General features: G+C 48.1%; 1 protein-coding gene across 5 annotated transcripts in view; it reads right to left on the bottom strand.

Moving 5' to 3' along the window:
* Positions 1 to 381: 381 nt before the first annotated feature.
* PDE2A (phosphodiesterase 2A) overlaps positions 382 to 12,136 on the bottom strand; it is a 367,056-nt gene continuing 355,301 nt past the window's right edge. For all 5 annotated transcript variants that reach the window (XM_081909635.1, XM_081909636.1, XM_081909637.1 and 2 more), the window contains 3 exons: positions 9,073 to 9,111; positions 6,910 to 7,016; positions 382 to 5,685 (listed from right to left, as the gene is read on the bottom strand). In XM_081909635.1, coding sequence (XP_081765761.1) covers positions 5,457 to 5,685; positions 6,910 to 7,016; positions 9,073 to 9,111 — 375 coding nt within the window. In that variant the 3' untranslated portion in view covers positions 382 to 5,456. The remainder of the gene's footprint in view (positions 5,686 to 6,909; positions 7,017 to 9,072; positions 9,112 to 12,136) is intronic.

Genomic DNA, 12,136 nt, shown 5'->3' on the forward strand with positions numbered 1-12,136 from the left:
AGGGTTACCGGACCCAGAGGCAACCTCAGCTTCCTCTGACAGGAATGAGAGTGGAGCACCTGCAGACAATGGGTCCTCCATCACCTCAGGAGCCAGAGCAGACTCAGCTGGTGCCTGCACCTGAGGGTCCAGCACAGGTGAGGACCCTTCAGGCTCCAGCCCCAGCCCTGGCTCAGCTGGTTCTGGAGGCGGGGAATCCTGTGCAGGCTGGGATCCCTCAGGTTCAGCATCTGAGTCCGAATCCCAGGCCATCACACTCGCAGAGTTGTTGTAGGGATTAAATTAGGAGAGTGGGAGGCCCATGCACAGTAAGTTGAGCTCCTTGGGAAAAGGGGCAAGACGTGAATGCACTGAATAAATAAGGACCAGAGACTCCAGAGATCTGCATATGAAATTTATTAGGAAAAGAGAATCTTCGTTTTTGCCCCTTCACATCTATTCAGGGGAGGAAAAGGAGGCAGCCCAGCCCCCCCTCCCAAAAAACCCAGAATGAATCAACTATCATTAAGAAAAGACAGGAAAGCAAATTGGAAATATTTTTTAACACGGTCACCCCCGCCCCACGCAAAGAGAATATCCCTACTGACCTGACTCTCTCAAACAGTATCTACATGTTGGGATATATATTGTGTATATATATATCTGCAGATACACACACACACACACACACACACACACGTGACAACACACCCACCCACATTAAAACCAGTAAGGATATGGCCGCAATGGGCAAACACCAGTGTCACACAGGACACCTCGGTGTTCCTCTTTGTGTTGTTGTTATTAAATACAGGACAACTATGCAGCAGGATTCTCACAGACACTCCTGTCACTCGCGGGGAGGCAGGGAGGGGCAGCGGATCTCCATTTTTATTATTATTTTTATTTTGTAATAAATGTGTAACACTTGAATGGTTCTCGGGAGCCCTTGCGTTGTTGTTTGAGTGAGAGAGGACTGATACCGAAAAAGACCCGTTTTTTCCCAAAGATAGAAACTGGCAGTGATGACGGGAACCAGCCGATGCAGAAAGCCAAGGGAATCTCGGCAAAGATTCGTGTGAGCCGCGGTGCAAAAGGGACCGTGCGCGAGTGCGAAATGAAACCGGACAGAGAGAAAACGTGGAACTAGGGCAGCCATTGCCAACCAGGCGCCCTCCAGGTGTTATGTACTACAAAGCCCATCAGCCCCTGCCAGCGCAGAGGGGATGGCTGAGGACGATGGTCATGGTAGTCCCAAACTCCTGGTGGGCAAAGACTGGTCTAGCGTGTCAATGCTCGAGGCTGTAAAGATGACGTTGTCAATGGACAGAGATCAAATATCCGATTGAGAAGGTAAACTTTGACATTCCTGCACTGCAGGGGGTCGGACTACGTGGCCTCTGGAGGTCCCATCCAGCTCTACAATTCTGTGATTCAGAATGTCCAGAGTTACAAACAGGATGGGTATGGAAGGGGGCTTTCTCTTCTTCAAGCGAAGGAGGAGACCCCACTCTCTAACTTTGATACCCTTTTTGAAAACAGCTCATTTGAAAGTAGCTCGTTCCTGCTTTGCATGGGGTACGACTAGATGAGCATTAGGGGGCCCTTCCAAGTAGACAAATTCTATGACGCTGCCAAAAAACTCCACCGGTGCCCATTTATGCTCCTTCTCCGTGCCATGTCCCCCCCTCTTTGCCCTCGAGGTGGTTCTCGGCCTCATATTCCCACACTGCGATCGAACCTCCATGGCCCAGGTAAGCCACGGGACTTTCTTTGCAAACGCCTCGGCAAAAAAAAGACACGTGGACCGCCGTATCACCAGCAGGCAGAGAGGAGCCCGCGGGGAGAAGGGAGGTGGTTTGGAGAAGTGCCAACATCTTTGGCGCAGAGAGATGCAAAGAAAGCAGGGGAGACAGGGATGGGGAGGCGGTTTTCAAAACTTTCCCAAAGCAAGGCCAGTTTCAGCGGAGACCTGGTTTTTAAAATTTGGTATTTTGAAGGGAACCCCCCGCCCATGTGCTTTGGGCACTCGCACAGCCACCAGCTGCTGGCAAATGCAGGAGGGGAGGGAATTGCTCTTGAGTTCGAATCCTGCCTGCAGGCACCCGGCTGGCCACTGTGAGAAGAGGGTGCTGGACTAGATGGGCCATCGGCCTGGTCCAGCAAGTTCATCTTAGGTTCTTAAACAAGTTTTCAGGAGTGGCACCCTACAGCTATCATTTCCAGCTATTCATCACTCTGTTCTTGTGTTTGGTCCAGAGTGGAGACTCAAGCAAGGAATCATCCCTCTGCCCATCACTTTTAAGAGAAAGAGGGGAGAGGGTGGGAATCGCGCTGCCTTAGCACTGCTGCAACACGCCTCTCTGGCTTTGCTCCTCGTCCTGAGATTCTCTGCCAAGCGGCTTTCAAAATGGCAATTTAGTGAGCGCAAAAGGACTTCAGCAGCATCAGGAATGCAAATCACACCCTTCTTCTTTTAGCCTGGCATCCTTCAACCCAGAAGTCCCAGCCGTACTTGGGTGCTGGATAGTTAAACTATGGAACTCTCTGCCACTGGAGGCAGCGATGGCCACTAACCTAGATGGCTTTAAAAGAGGACCAGACAAATTCATCGGTTCTGTTGGTGCTATTCTAGGCTGCATCAACAGAAATCTAGTGTCCAGCTCAAACAAAGTCATAGTCCAACTCTATTCTGCCTTGGTCAGATCACACCTGGAATACTGTGTCCAATTTGGGGCACCACAACTTAAGAATGATGTTGACAAGCTGGAACGGGTGCAGAGGAGGGCGACCAAGATGATCAAGAGTCTGGAAACCAAGCCTGATTAGGAACGGTCGAAGGAGCTGGGGATGTTTAGCCTGGAAAAGAGGAGACTGATATGACAACCATCTTCACATATCTCAAGGGCTGTCGCATGGAAGATGGAGCAAGTTTGTTTTTTCCTGATCTGGAGGGTAGGACTCGAACCCACAGCTTCAGGTTACAAGAAAGGAGAGTCCGACTCAACATCAGGAAGAACTTTCTGATGGCAAGAGCTGTTCGACAGTGGAACTGTCTCCCACAAGACCTGGTGGCCATCTCCTTCCTGGGAGGTTTTTAAGCACAGGTTGGAGGGCCATCTGTCATGAACGATCCAGTTGAAATTCCTGCGTTGGAGGGGTTGGACTAGATGGCCCTGGGGGGTCCCCTCCTGCATTCACAGTTCTATGTTTCTATGAAATCGAGCCTGACATCCCTCAACCCAGAAGTCCCAGCCATATTTGGGTGTTGGATAGCTATCTATGGAACTCCCTGCCACAGGAGGCAACAATGACCACTATCCTAGATGGCTTTAAAAGAGGATTGGACAAATTTGTGGAGACAGCTATCAATAACCACTAGCCTCGATGGATGTGGTCTGCCTGCAAGGTTAGAGGCAGTGATGTTTCTGAACACCAGTTGCCTTTGCAGTTGGCTTAGTGTGTCATCTGAAGCTGGGACAATAGTTTAGATCTCTCCACCTTAACAACCTGTAACCATCGGTCAAACCTTGGCTACAGATTGTGGTTATGGATGAGTAGGGGTGAGGGAGAAATTCAATTCACATTGCAAGGTGAATCTACTTAATTTACAGTTTCCAAAGCAATACCTAAACTGAAGCACAGCTGCCTTTCGAAATCTGCACTTCTCTGAATTTTGCAGATCCACTCTCCAGCCAAGCGTTGCATACAAAGATCCCCACGCTCAGCCGGCATGCGCTTCAAACTGTGTATATCGGTGAAAATAATTTGCAAAAGTGCACGATAGGCAAAATCACGTACAAAAATATTCACACGGGGGGGGGGGAATCTGCGCTGAAATGGCGATGGCTTTTCACGAGGACGATATTGCAAACTGATGTGAAAATGCGAGGAATTGAAGATTGGGGGAAATGAGAAATTAAGAGAAGCTGGAATTGTCAGACTCGCCCATCCCCAGGGAAGAAATGCCTTAATCAAGATCCTGGGTTTGGATGGCATGCTAAGCCAAACCATGGTTTAGTTTTTATGCACCTAGCAAGTTTCCTGCATTGATTTCCCGATAACCTGCTAACACCCTGCCCCACAAGCACCCGCAGCCCAGTCCATAAAGGTTTCAAATTGTCAACGGGACCCCAGCTACTGCTCCCACGGAGTCGTGCAATTCAGGGCCTGCCAGGCGCCGGAGGCTTGTTCCGGACCCAATCCAGGAACAGCAATACCTTTCTGGGGGTGAAGGAGATGCCCGGGGAATTAACCTCAGAACTCCAAATTATTTCGAGACTATCTAGGGTGGAAGAGACGGCAGCCCACCACTGACTCGACTGTTTGGGCCCTGTACTCCAAATGGCTTAGCAACCTGAAGGTTCAATGCCAGGAACGAGAACACGATATTTCAAAAGAAGAGGGAGAAGAAACTGGAAGCCTGAACTCAGTGAACCACAATTTGCTAAAGGGGGATGAATGGATCTCCTTCGACTACAGACCTGGCTGGTTCGGTTCAGAATGCCGAAAGAGAAAGGTGTCCCTTCAAGCCTAGAATTGGGCCAGAACAGGATTTCCCAAACTTGGATCTCCAGCCGTTTTTGGACTACAGTTCCCATCATCCCTGACCACTGGTCCTGCTTAGCTAGGGATGATGGGAGTTGTAGTCCAAAAAAGATGGAGACCCAAATTTGGGAAACTCTGGACTAGATAGTCCTTGGGGTCTCTTCCAACTCTGCAATTCTGTGGTTCTCCTTTGGCAGCGGGTGGCAAGTGCCAGGTTCAACCCTGGCATCTCTAGGTAGACCCCTGGGTAGGTCACTGCCAGCCAGTGTGGGCATTACTGAGTGTGTGGGACCAGAGGCGCAAGACAGTAGTTCCATGTGAAAGAGCTCTCAGCCCTGACTATGAGAAGGAATTGCATTTCTGGGTATAGGAGAGAGGGGTGAGGTGGGCTGCATTCTGCCAGGGCAGTTTTACCTGTTGCTGATCACATTTAGCAATTAAAGCCCTAAAGGACTCTGCTACCAGAGCTGGGGAACACACGCACATCTCACCAGGCTACCCAAAGATGACTTTGCCTGACCAGATGCTGACGACGAGTGGGTGAGTCAAGTGGGTTGGAGTGTGTGGGGCGGGGCGGGGGGTTCGTGCATTCATCCCACTCAACTGCGCGAGGAAGCTTAGAAACGACAGCAAGCTGGCAGGCTCCTAGTCCTCATGGAGGAAGCGGGTCTGCGAGGTGTTGAGGGGTGAGGTGGGGTGAGGCGTAGGTGTCTGACAGGAGGAGCATGGAGAGTGGGGAGAGGGAGGTGGGTGGCGATGGAAGGAGATGCCTGCGGCGGGGAGAGCACATTGTATATATAAATAAGAACCCCCCCTTTTTTTTTGTTTCCAAAATCAGCCCCGTTGTTTTTCCCGGAAGGGAACAGGGTTGCAAAGTTGCACTTGTGTGTGTCCGGATTCCTCCCCAAGCGGGGAGGTGCCTGGGGGCGTCATTCTGCCTCCATGTGCCCGTCTTCCGAGTCCAGGCACCCGTTCATCTTGAGGCCGTTGTTCTCGCCCATCGTTTGCAGGTCGTATTCCTCGTCCAGAAAGTCCAGGGAGTTGTTGCTGGGAAGGCCCCGGATGGTGAACTTGTGCGAGACCTTCATCCAGTGCTCCCGGTTGCTGGCCACCCTCTCGTACAGCTCGGCCGATTTGGGGAAGAGGTCGTTGAGGACCCTGGGGAGGGCGGGGGAGAAAGAGAGACACAGAAGGTCCAACAACATCCATGTCGATGAACGGACACTCTGGAGTTGTAGCTATGAGCTGATAATAATAATAATAATAATAATAATAATAATAATAATAATAATAATAATAATACAGTCATAAAGGTAAAGGGACCCCTGACCATTAGGTCCAGTCGCGGACGACTCTGGGGTTGCGGCGCTCATCTCGCTTTATTGGCTGCGGGAGCCGGCGTACAGCTTCCGGGTCATGTGGCCACCATGACTAAGCCGCTTCTGGCGAACCAGAGCAGTGCATGGAAACACCGTTTACCTTCCCGCCGGAGCGGTACCTATTTATCTACTTGCACTTTGATGTGCTTTCAAACTGCTAGGTTGGCAGGAGCAGGGACCGAGCAACGGGAGCTCACCCCGTCGCGGGGATTCGAACCGCCGACCTTCTGATCAGCAAGTCCTAGGCTCTGTGGTTTAACCCACAGCGACACCCGCGTCCCTTAATACAGTCATACCTCAGGATAAATGTGCTTCAAGTTAAGTATTTTCGGGTTGTGCTCTGCGGCAACCGGGAAGTAACGGAGCGTGTTACTTCTGGGTTTTGCCACATGCGCATGTGCAGATGGTCAAAATGACGTCACGCGCATGCGCAGAAGCGGTGAAACGCGACCCACACACACGCAGGCGTGGGTTGCGTTCGCTTCAGGAAGTGAACGGGGCTCTGGAACAGATCCTGTTTGCATCCCAAGGTACCACTGTAATAATAAATTTTATTTATACCCCACCCTCCCCAGCCAAGACCGGGCTCAGGGCGGCTAACAGCCAATATAAAAACAAATTGATTGATGCTTTAAAACAACATTAAAATGCAGCCTCATCTCAGCAGAAACTCAAATCAAAAATTTTTTTGGGGATGAAAACGTCAAGTCTTCACCAAGGCCAGCTATCCAGACTGGTCCTACGTGGGCCAGAAAAAAGCCAGGGAAGTCCCCAGATAGGAGTTCCATCACAGAAGGAGAAAGGAAAAAGGAAAGTGGGGAAGGGGATAAAGTTGATTCCAAGCCAAAGGCCAGGTGGAACAACTCTGTCTTACAGGCCCTGCGGAAAGAAATCAGATCCCACAGAGAGAACCAGAGCATGCACCACTCTGGCCAGACAGAGCTTTACTTCAGATTGCAGCCCCTCTCCCTCCACGATCCTCTCCCGCCCCCCAAGGACTCACTTGTAGATGGGCATGGCAATGTGCTCCATGAAGCTGATCTGCAGCTCCGGGATGTAGGCTTTCTCCCGGTCCATCATCTCCATCGGCCGGTTGCCCATGGCCTTCTCCTGCAGAGAAATCGGGGTGTTCAAATTGACAAGGCACAGCTCATTTCCCTGCTTTCCTGTGAGCCCAGAGAGCTGAGGAATGACACCCCCTGACTTTCCACACTCTCGGGGAGAAACAGAGAGCCTACCACCTCCATTTGTTGAACCCTAGCACCCACCAGCCCCGGCCAGAATGGAAGTTGTAGTCCAGCGACAACTGGATGACAAAAGGCTCCCCTTTCTTGCACCATGGAATAACCAACGGACTCCCTTGGAAGATCATGAAGTCTCCTTCATTGGAGGTTTTTAAGCAGAGCTTGGGTGTCCATCTGTCCAGGATGCATTAGCCATGATTCCTGCATTGCAGCAGGTTGGGCTAGATGACCCCTGAGGTCCCACCCAACTCTAGAATTCTGTGACCCTCCGATCTTTCCAAAGCCAGCCCAGAGCAGGAGATAATTCTCAGTCGTTTTTGAATGTGGAGACATCATTGCAATGTTTCCACGTGATGCTGCAATGCAGGAGAACTCTTGTGAGCATGGATGAGTTGAGATCGTAACTCATCAAACGCCCTGGTCTGGATGTGCTGAACTAAATTCAGATGAATCCCAAGTTGGGGGGGATTTTGTCTAAGCAGAAGAGAGCCCTGCCTTAGCAACAGTCTTCAAAAAACGCTAAGCATCTCCTGTGAGTGAAATGATGTCTCTAATTTCACCGTCCGTGGAAAACCTAAGGCTGTACATACTGCTCTGTAACCAGTGGCGTAGCGTGGGTTGTCAGCACCCGGGGCAAGGCAAGTATTTTGCGCCCCCTAACCCATGGATTTGCGCCCCCTATCCCTAACCCCCAGATGTTGCACCCGGTGCGGCCGGCCCCCCCTGCACCCCCCACGCTACGCCACTGTCTGTAACCAAATGTCTGTGAGAAGTTTGTAATAATAATAATAATAATAATAATAATAATGATGATGATAATAATAATAATAATTTATTTATACCCTGCCCATCTGGCTGGGTTTCCCCAGCCACTCTGGACGGCTTCCAATCGAATATTAAAAACAATACAGCATCAGACATTAAAAACTTCCCTAAACAGGGCCTTTCAGCTGTCTTTTAAAGTAAAATAGTTGCTTATTGCCTTGACATCTGATGGGAGGGTGTTCCACAGGGCGGGCGCCACCACAAGAAGGCCCTCTGCCTGGTTCCCTGTAACCTCAATTCGGGCAGCGAGGGAACCGCCAGAAGACCCTCGAAGCTGGACCTCAGTGTCCGGGCTGGATGATGGGGGTGGAGATGCTCCTTCAGGTATACTGGACCAAGGCCGTTTAGGGCTTTAAAGGTCAGCACCAACGTTTTGAATTGTGCTTGGAAATGTACTTGTAAAACCCTGAAAGTTAAACTTCCTGGAAAGAATACAAGCTCAGAGGCACAGAGAGATCTGCTATCATCCAGTGTTGAATCAGGAGTTTACTGTTGCGATGCACAGTCAGGGAGGTGTATCTGGTGGCAATGAGCCTCCTGGTTGCCTGGTTTGGAATCCAAACCTTTGCAACTCAGAAAGCCTCCAACTGGAGAGGTGCAGGAGGACCCAAGAGTTCTCTCCTGGTTCAGATTGCCATCTAATTCATTCCCTCTCATTTACCCATCTAGGATCTGCATCAGCAGGAGAAGTGGGAGCAGGCAAGGTCTTTTCCCCATCTCTCCATGTCAGCTTAGATGATGCTTAGCAAGATTCTGGGCACCCTGGGAAATCTGATTTTCCCAGGGCACCCGATGTTCTTTCTACGAGGGAGACCTGGGATCTGCAGCAGCAGCAGGAAAAGTGGAAGCAGGGAAGATGGTTTCCTCCTCAGCACACTCTCCCTCTCTCCTTGACAGCTTGGATGAGGTTTAGCAAGATCCCGGGCACCCTGGGAAATCTGATTTTCCCAGGGCACCCAATGATCTTCCTACAAGGGAGACCTCCCCACCACCGTTCCTAGCTCTGTCAGGCCTGGTAAGGGTCAGCAAGGATTTGGGCAAGGGGCTTATGGGGGAGAGGTTTACATACGTTGTCTTAGGAGAGTTTTCTTACGTACCAGATCTCCTTGGGAGAAGAACTCCTTGTAGATCAACTCCTGGAAAGCAAAAGTCACGGTTTAGGCAAGTTTTAATTAATTTCCTCAATGTGAAGTCATCTGGCCACCTTCTTCCCTGCTCAGGCGAGCCAGCACCCTTGGCGGCATGTGCCCTCGACTGTTTGCCCAAATTTCAGCCTCCGACTCTGACCGTTGGTACACGCAACCCACAACTGTTTCCTCTGCCGGGAAGTGGAGCCCCAGAGTCTTGGGAAGGGTTTTTTAATAATAATAATAATAATAATAATAATAATAATAATAATAATAATAATAATAATTTTTTATTTATACCCTGCCATTCCTGGTTCAGAAAACCGGGCTCAGGGCAGCTAACAACAAATTTAAAACACTTAATTGATGCAACAAAAAACAGCATAAAATACAGTATAAAACGTGAATAGCAATAAATTCAGAATTCAAAAATCAATTTAGGGGGAAATCCATCCAATAAACATTAGATGATCACCAGGGCTAGCTGGCTAAATTAGTCCTATTTGGGCCAGCGAGGAGATCAGGGGAGAATTAGCTGTGGGATCCCAGAGTAGGGAATCTTCATAAAAAGGGGAGGGAAGGAAGGGGAATAAAAGATCAGGTTGAATTCAAATTGAAAGCCAGGTGGAATAGCTCTGTCTTACACTTGTTGGAAAGTAAAACTCCCAGGTGGTTGTCACCAATGGAAGCTAAGGCGGTGAAAAAACTTAATATGGATTCTAAATGGCCAAAATACTGTGAAATCCTAGAACAAGATGGTGAGAAGTTTAAACTTCAGAGTTTTGAGAGACTAAAGTTCAAAGTTAGAGACTGGTTACACTACCGTCAGATAAATGAGACATTTAAGCAGGACAGGAAAATAGGATTTCAGAAGGAGAGGTCAAAGTTAGAAACAGAACTGTTAGAACCCAATACTAAGAATTTGTCTAGAATGTACAATTTGCTGTTGAAATGGAATACACAGGATGAAACGGTGAAGTCAGCCATGATTAAATGGGCACAGGATATTGGTCATGACATTATGTTTGCTGACTGGGAACAGTTATGGACCACTGGTGTCAAATTTACGGCATGTAATGCCTTAAAAGAAAACATAATGAAAATGATTTACAGGTGGTACATGACCCCAGTCAAGCTTGCAAAAATTTACCATTTGCCCAATAACAAATGCTGGAAATGTAATGAGACTGAAGGTACCTTTTATCACCTTTGGTGGACCTGCCCAAAGGTTAAAGCCTTTTGGGAGATGATTTATAATGAAATTAAGAAGGTCCTTAAGTGGACTTTTCCTAAGAAACCTGAGGCTTTTCTCCTGGGCATGGTTGGCCAACTGGTGCCAAAGAAGGATAGGACTTTTTTCATGTATGCTACTACAGCAGCAAGAATTCTTCTGGCAAAGTATTGGGAAGACGCAAGAACTACCTACTCTGGAAGAATGGCAGATAAAGGTGACAGACTTCATGGGACTAGCAGAGATGACCGGCAGAATCCGAGATCAGGGGAAAGAGACAGTGGAAGAGGACTGGAAGAAGTTTAAACTATACCTTAAAAACTGTTGTAAAATTGAGGAGTGTTGAGATGTCAAGGGGCAAGAAGTAGAGAAATACAGTTGTAATTATTAAGTTTAAAGAAATTTCATAAAGGGGAATCAATAGATAAACTGATCGAAGGGTTGCTAAAGAACTTTGGAATAAGGATGCAGCGAAAGGGAGGTATGGGGAAGTCGGTATATGTTTAATGTTGTGTATGTCTTTGTTTTGTAATGTGTTTGTCTTTTATTATGTGTTTGGAAAATCAATAAAAATTTCTTTTTTAAAAAAAAAAATAGCTCTGTCTTACAGGCCCTGTGGAAGGAAGTTAAATCCTGAAGGGCCCTGATCTCCTGGGACAGAGCATTCCACCAGGTCGGAGCCCTTTAAAAACAGAGACGCCGTGATTTACCCTGGCACATTCTGCATGCAAAATTCAGGCTACTAGTAGAGTGTCAATGTGGTTCAAACAATAGCCAAAGATCCCTAAGCAATTAGGGTAACTCCTTTTCTAACCTCCTGGCAGCAGTGCAACAGGTAAATATTTTCTAGGCATGGAGAAACAGGCACCCAGATGTCTGTGGGAAGTTCACGGTCCAACAGCACCCTACCCTCTTCTAAGCTTTCCAGCAAAATTAAATTAAACAGCAAAATGAAAGTATGACTGCCTCTGACTGTACAGGCAGAGCATAGCCTCTCTCATGGCTTGCAGCCACCAACAGCCTGGTCCTCCTTCAATAATTTGTCCAATCTTCTTTTAAAGCTTTCCATGGTGGTGGCTGTCACTGCTTCCTGTGGCAGGGAGTTCCACAGTTTCGTTTCGTTTTGCTTTTAATGTGCATGCCGCCTTTCTATATTGCTACACACAAGGCGGTTTACAAGCTGCAAAAAAACCACAACAAAATGGGCAGCAAAGAACACACACCTAATAACAATACAGTGGTACAGTACAAACGCTTTGGTTCTCAAACTCCGAAAACCCAAAGTAAGTGTTCCGGTTTTCAAACAACTTTTGGAAGCCGAATGTCTGATGCGGCTGTCGGCTATTGTTTCCGGGGCGCTTCACCAATCAGAAGCTGCACCTTGGTTTTCGAACATTTTGGAAGTCAAACGGACTTCCACAACGGATTAAGTCTGGTGCTTTTGTTTTTGGTATTTATTTTGCGTTTTTGTTTTTCAGGCTTTTTCGGTTAATTTGTTTTTGTGACTGTGTGGAACCCAGTTCAGCTACTGATTGATTGATTGATTGATTGATTGATTGTGTGACTGCGGAAATGGATAAAAGCCCCCCAACCAACCAATGACTGTCATCAGTGAAGCGAAGGGGAAAAATTTTTCCCTCACTTTTATCATCTACAATACTGTCTAATTTATATTCTTGGCCAATAAAGTGAGCTGAGCACCACAACCGCAGAGTCGTCCATGACTGGACCTAATGGTCAGGGGTCCCTTTAACTTTATCTTACATTGATTATTGCTTTCATTTTATGGATCAGTGGTCTCAT

Source organism: Podarcis melisellensis (genome assembly GCF_964234715.1).
Source record: "Podarcis melisellensis genome assembly, chromosome: 4".
Taxonomy (NCBI): Eukaryota; Metazoa; Chordata; class Lepidosauria; order Squamata; family Lacertidae; genus Podarcis; species Podarcis melisellensis.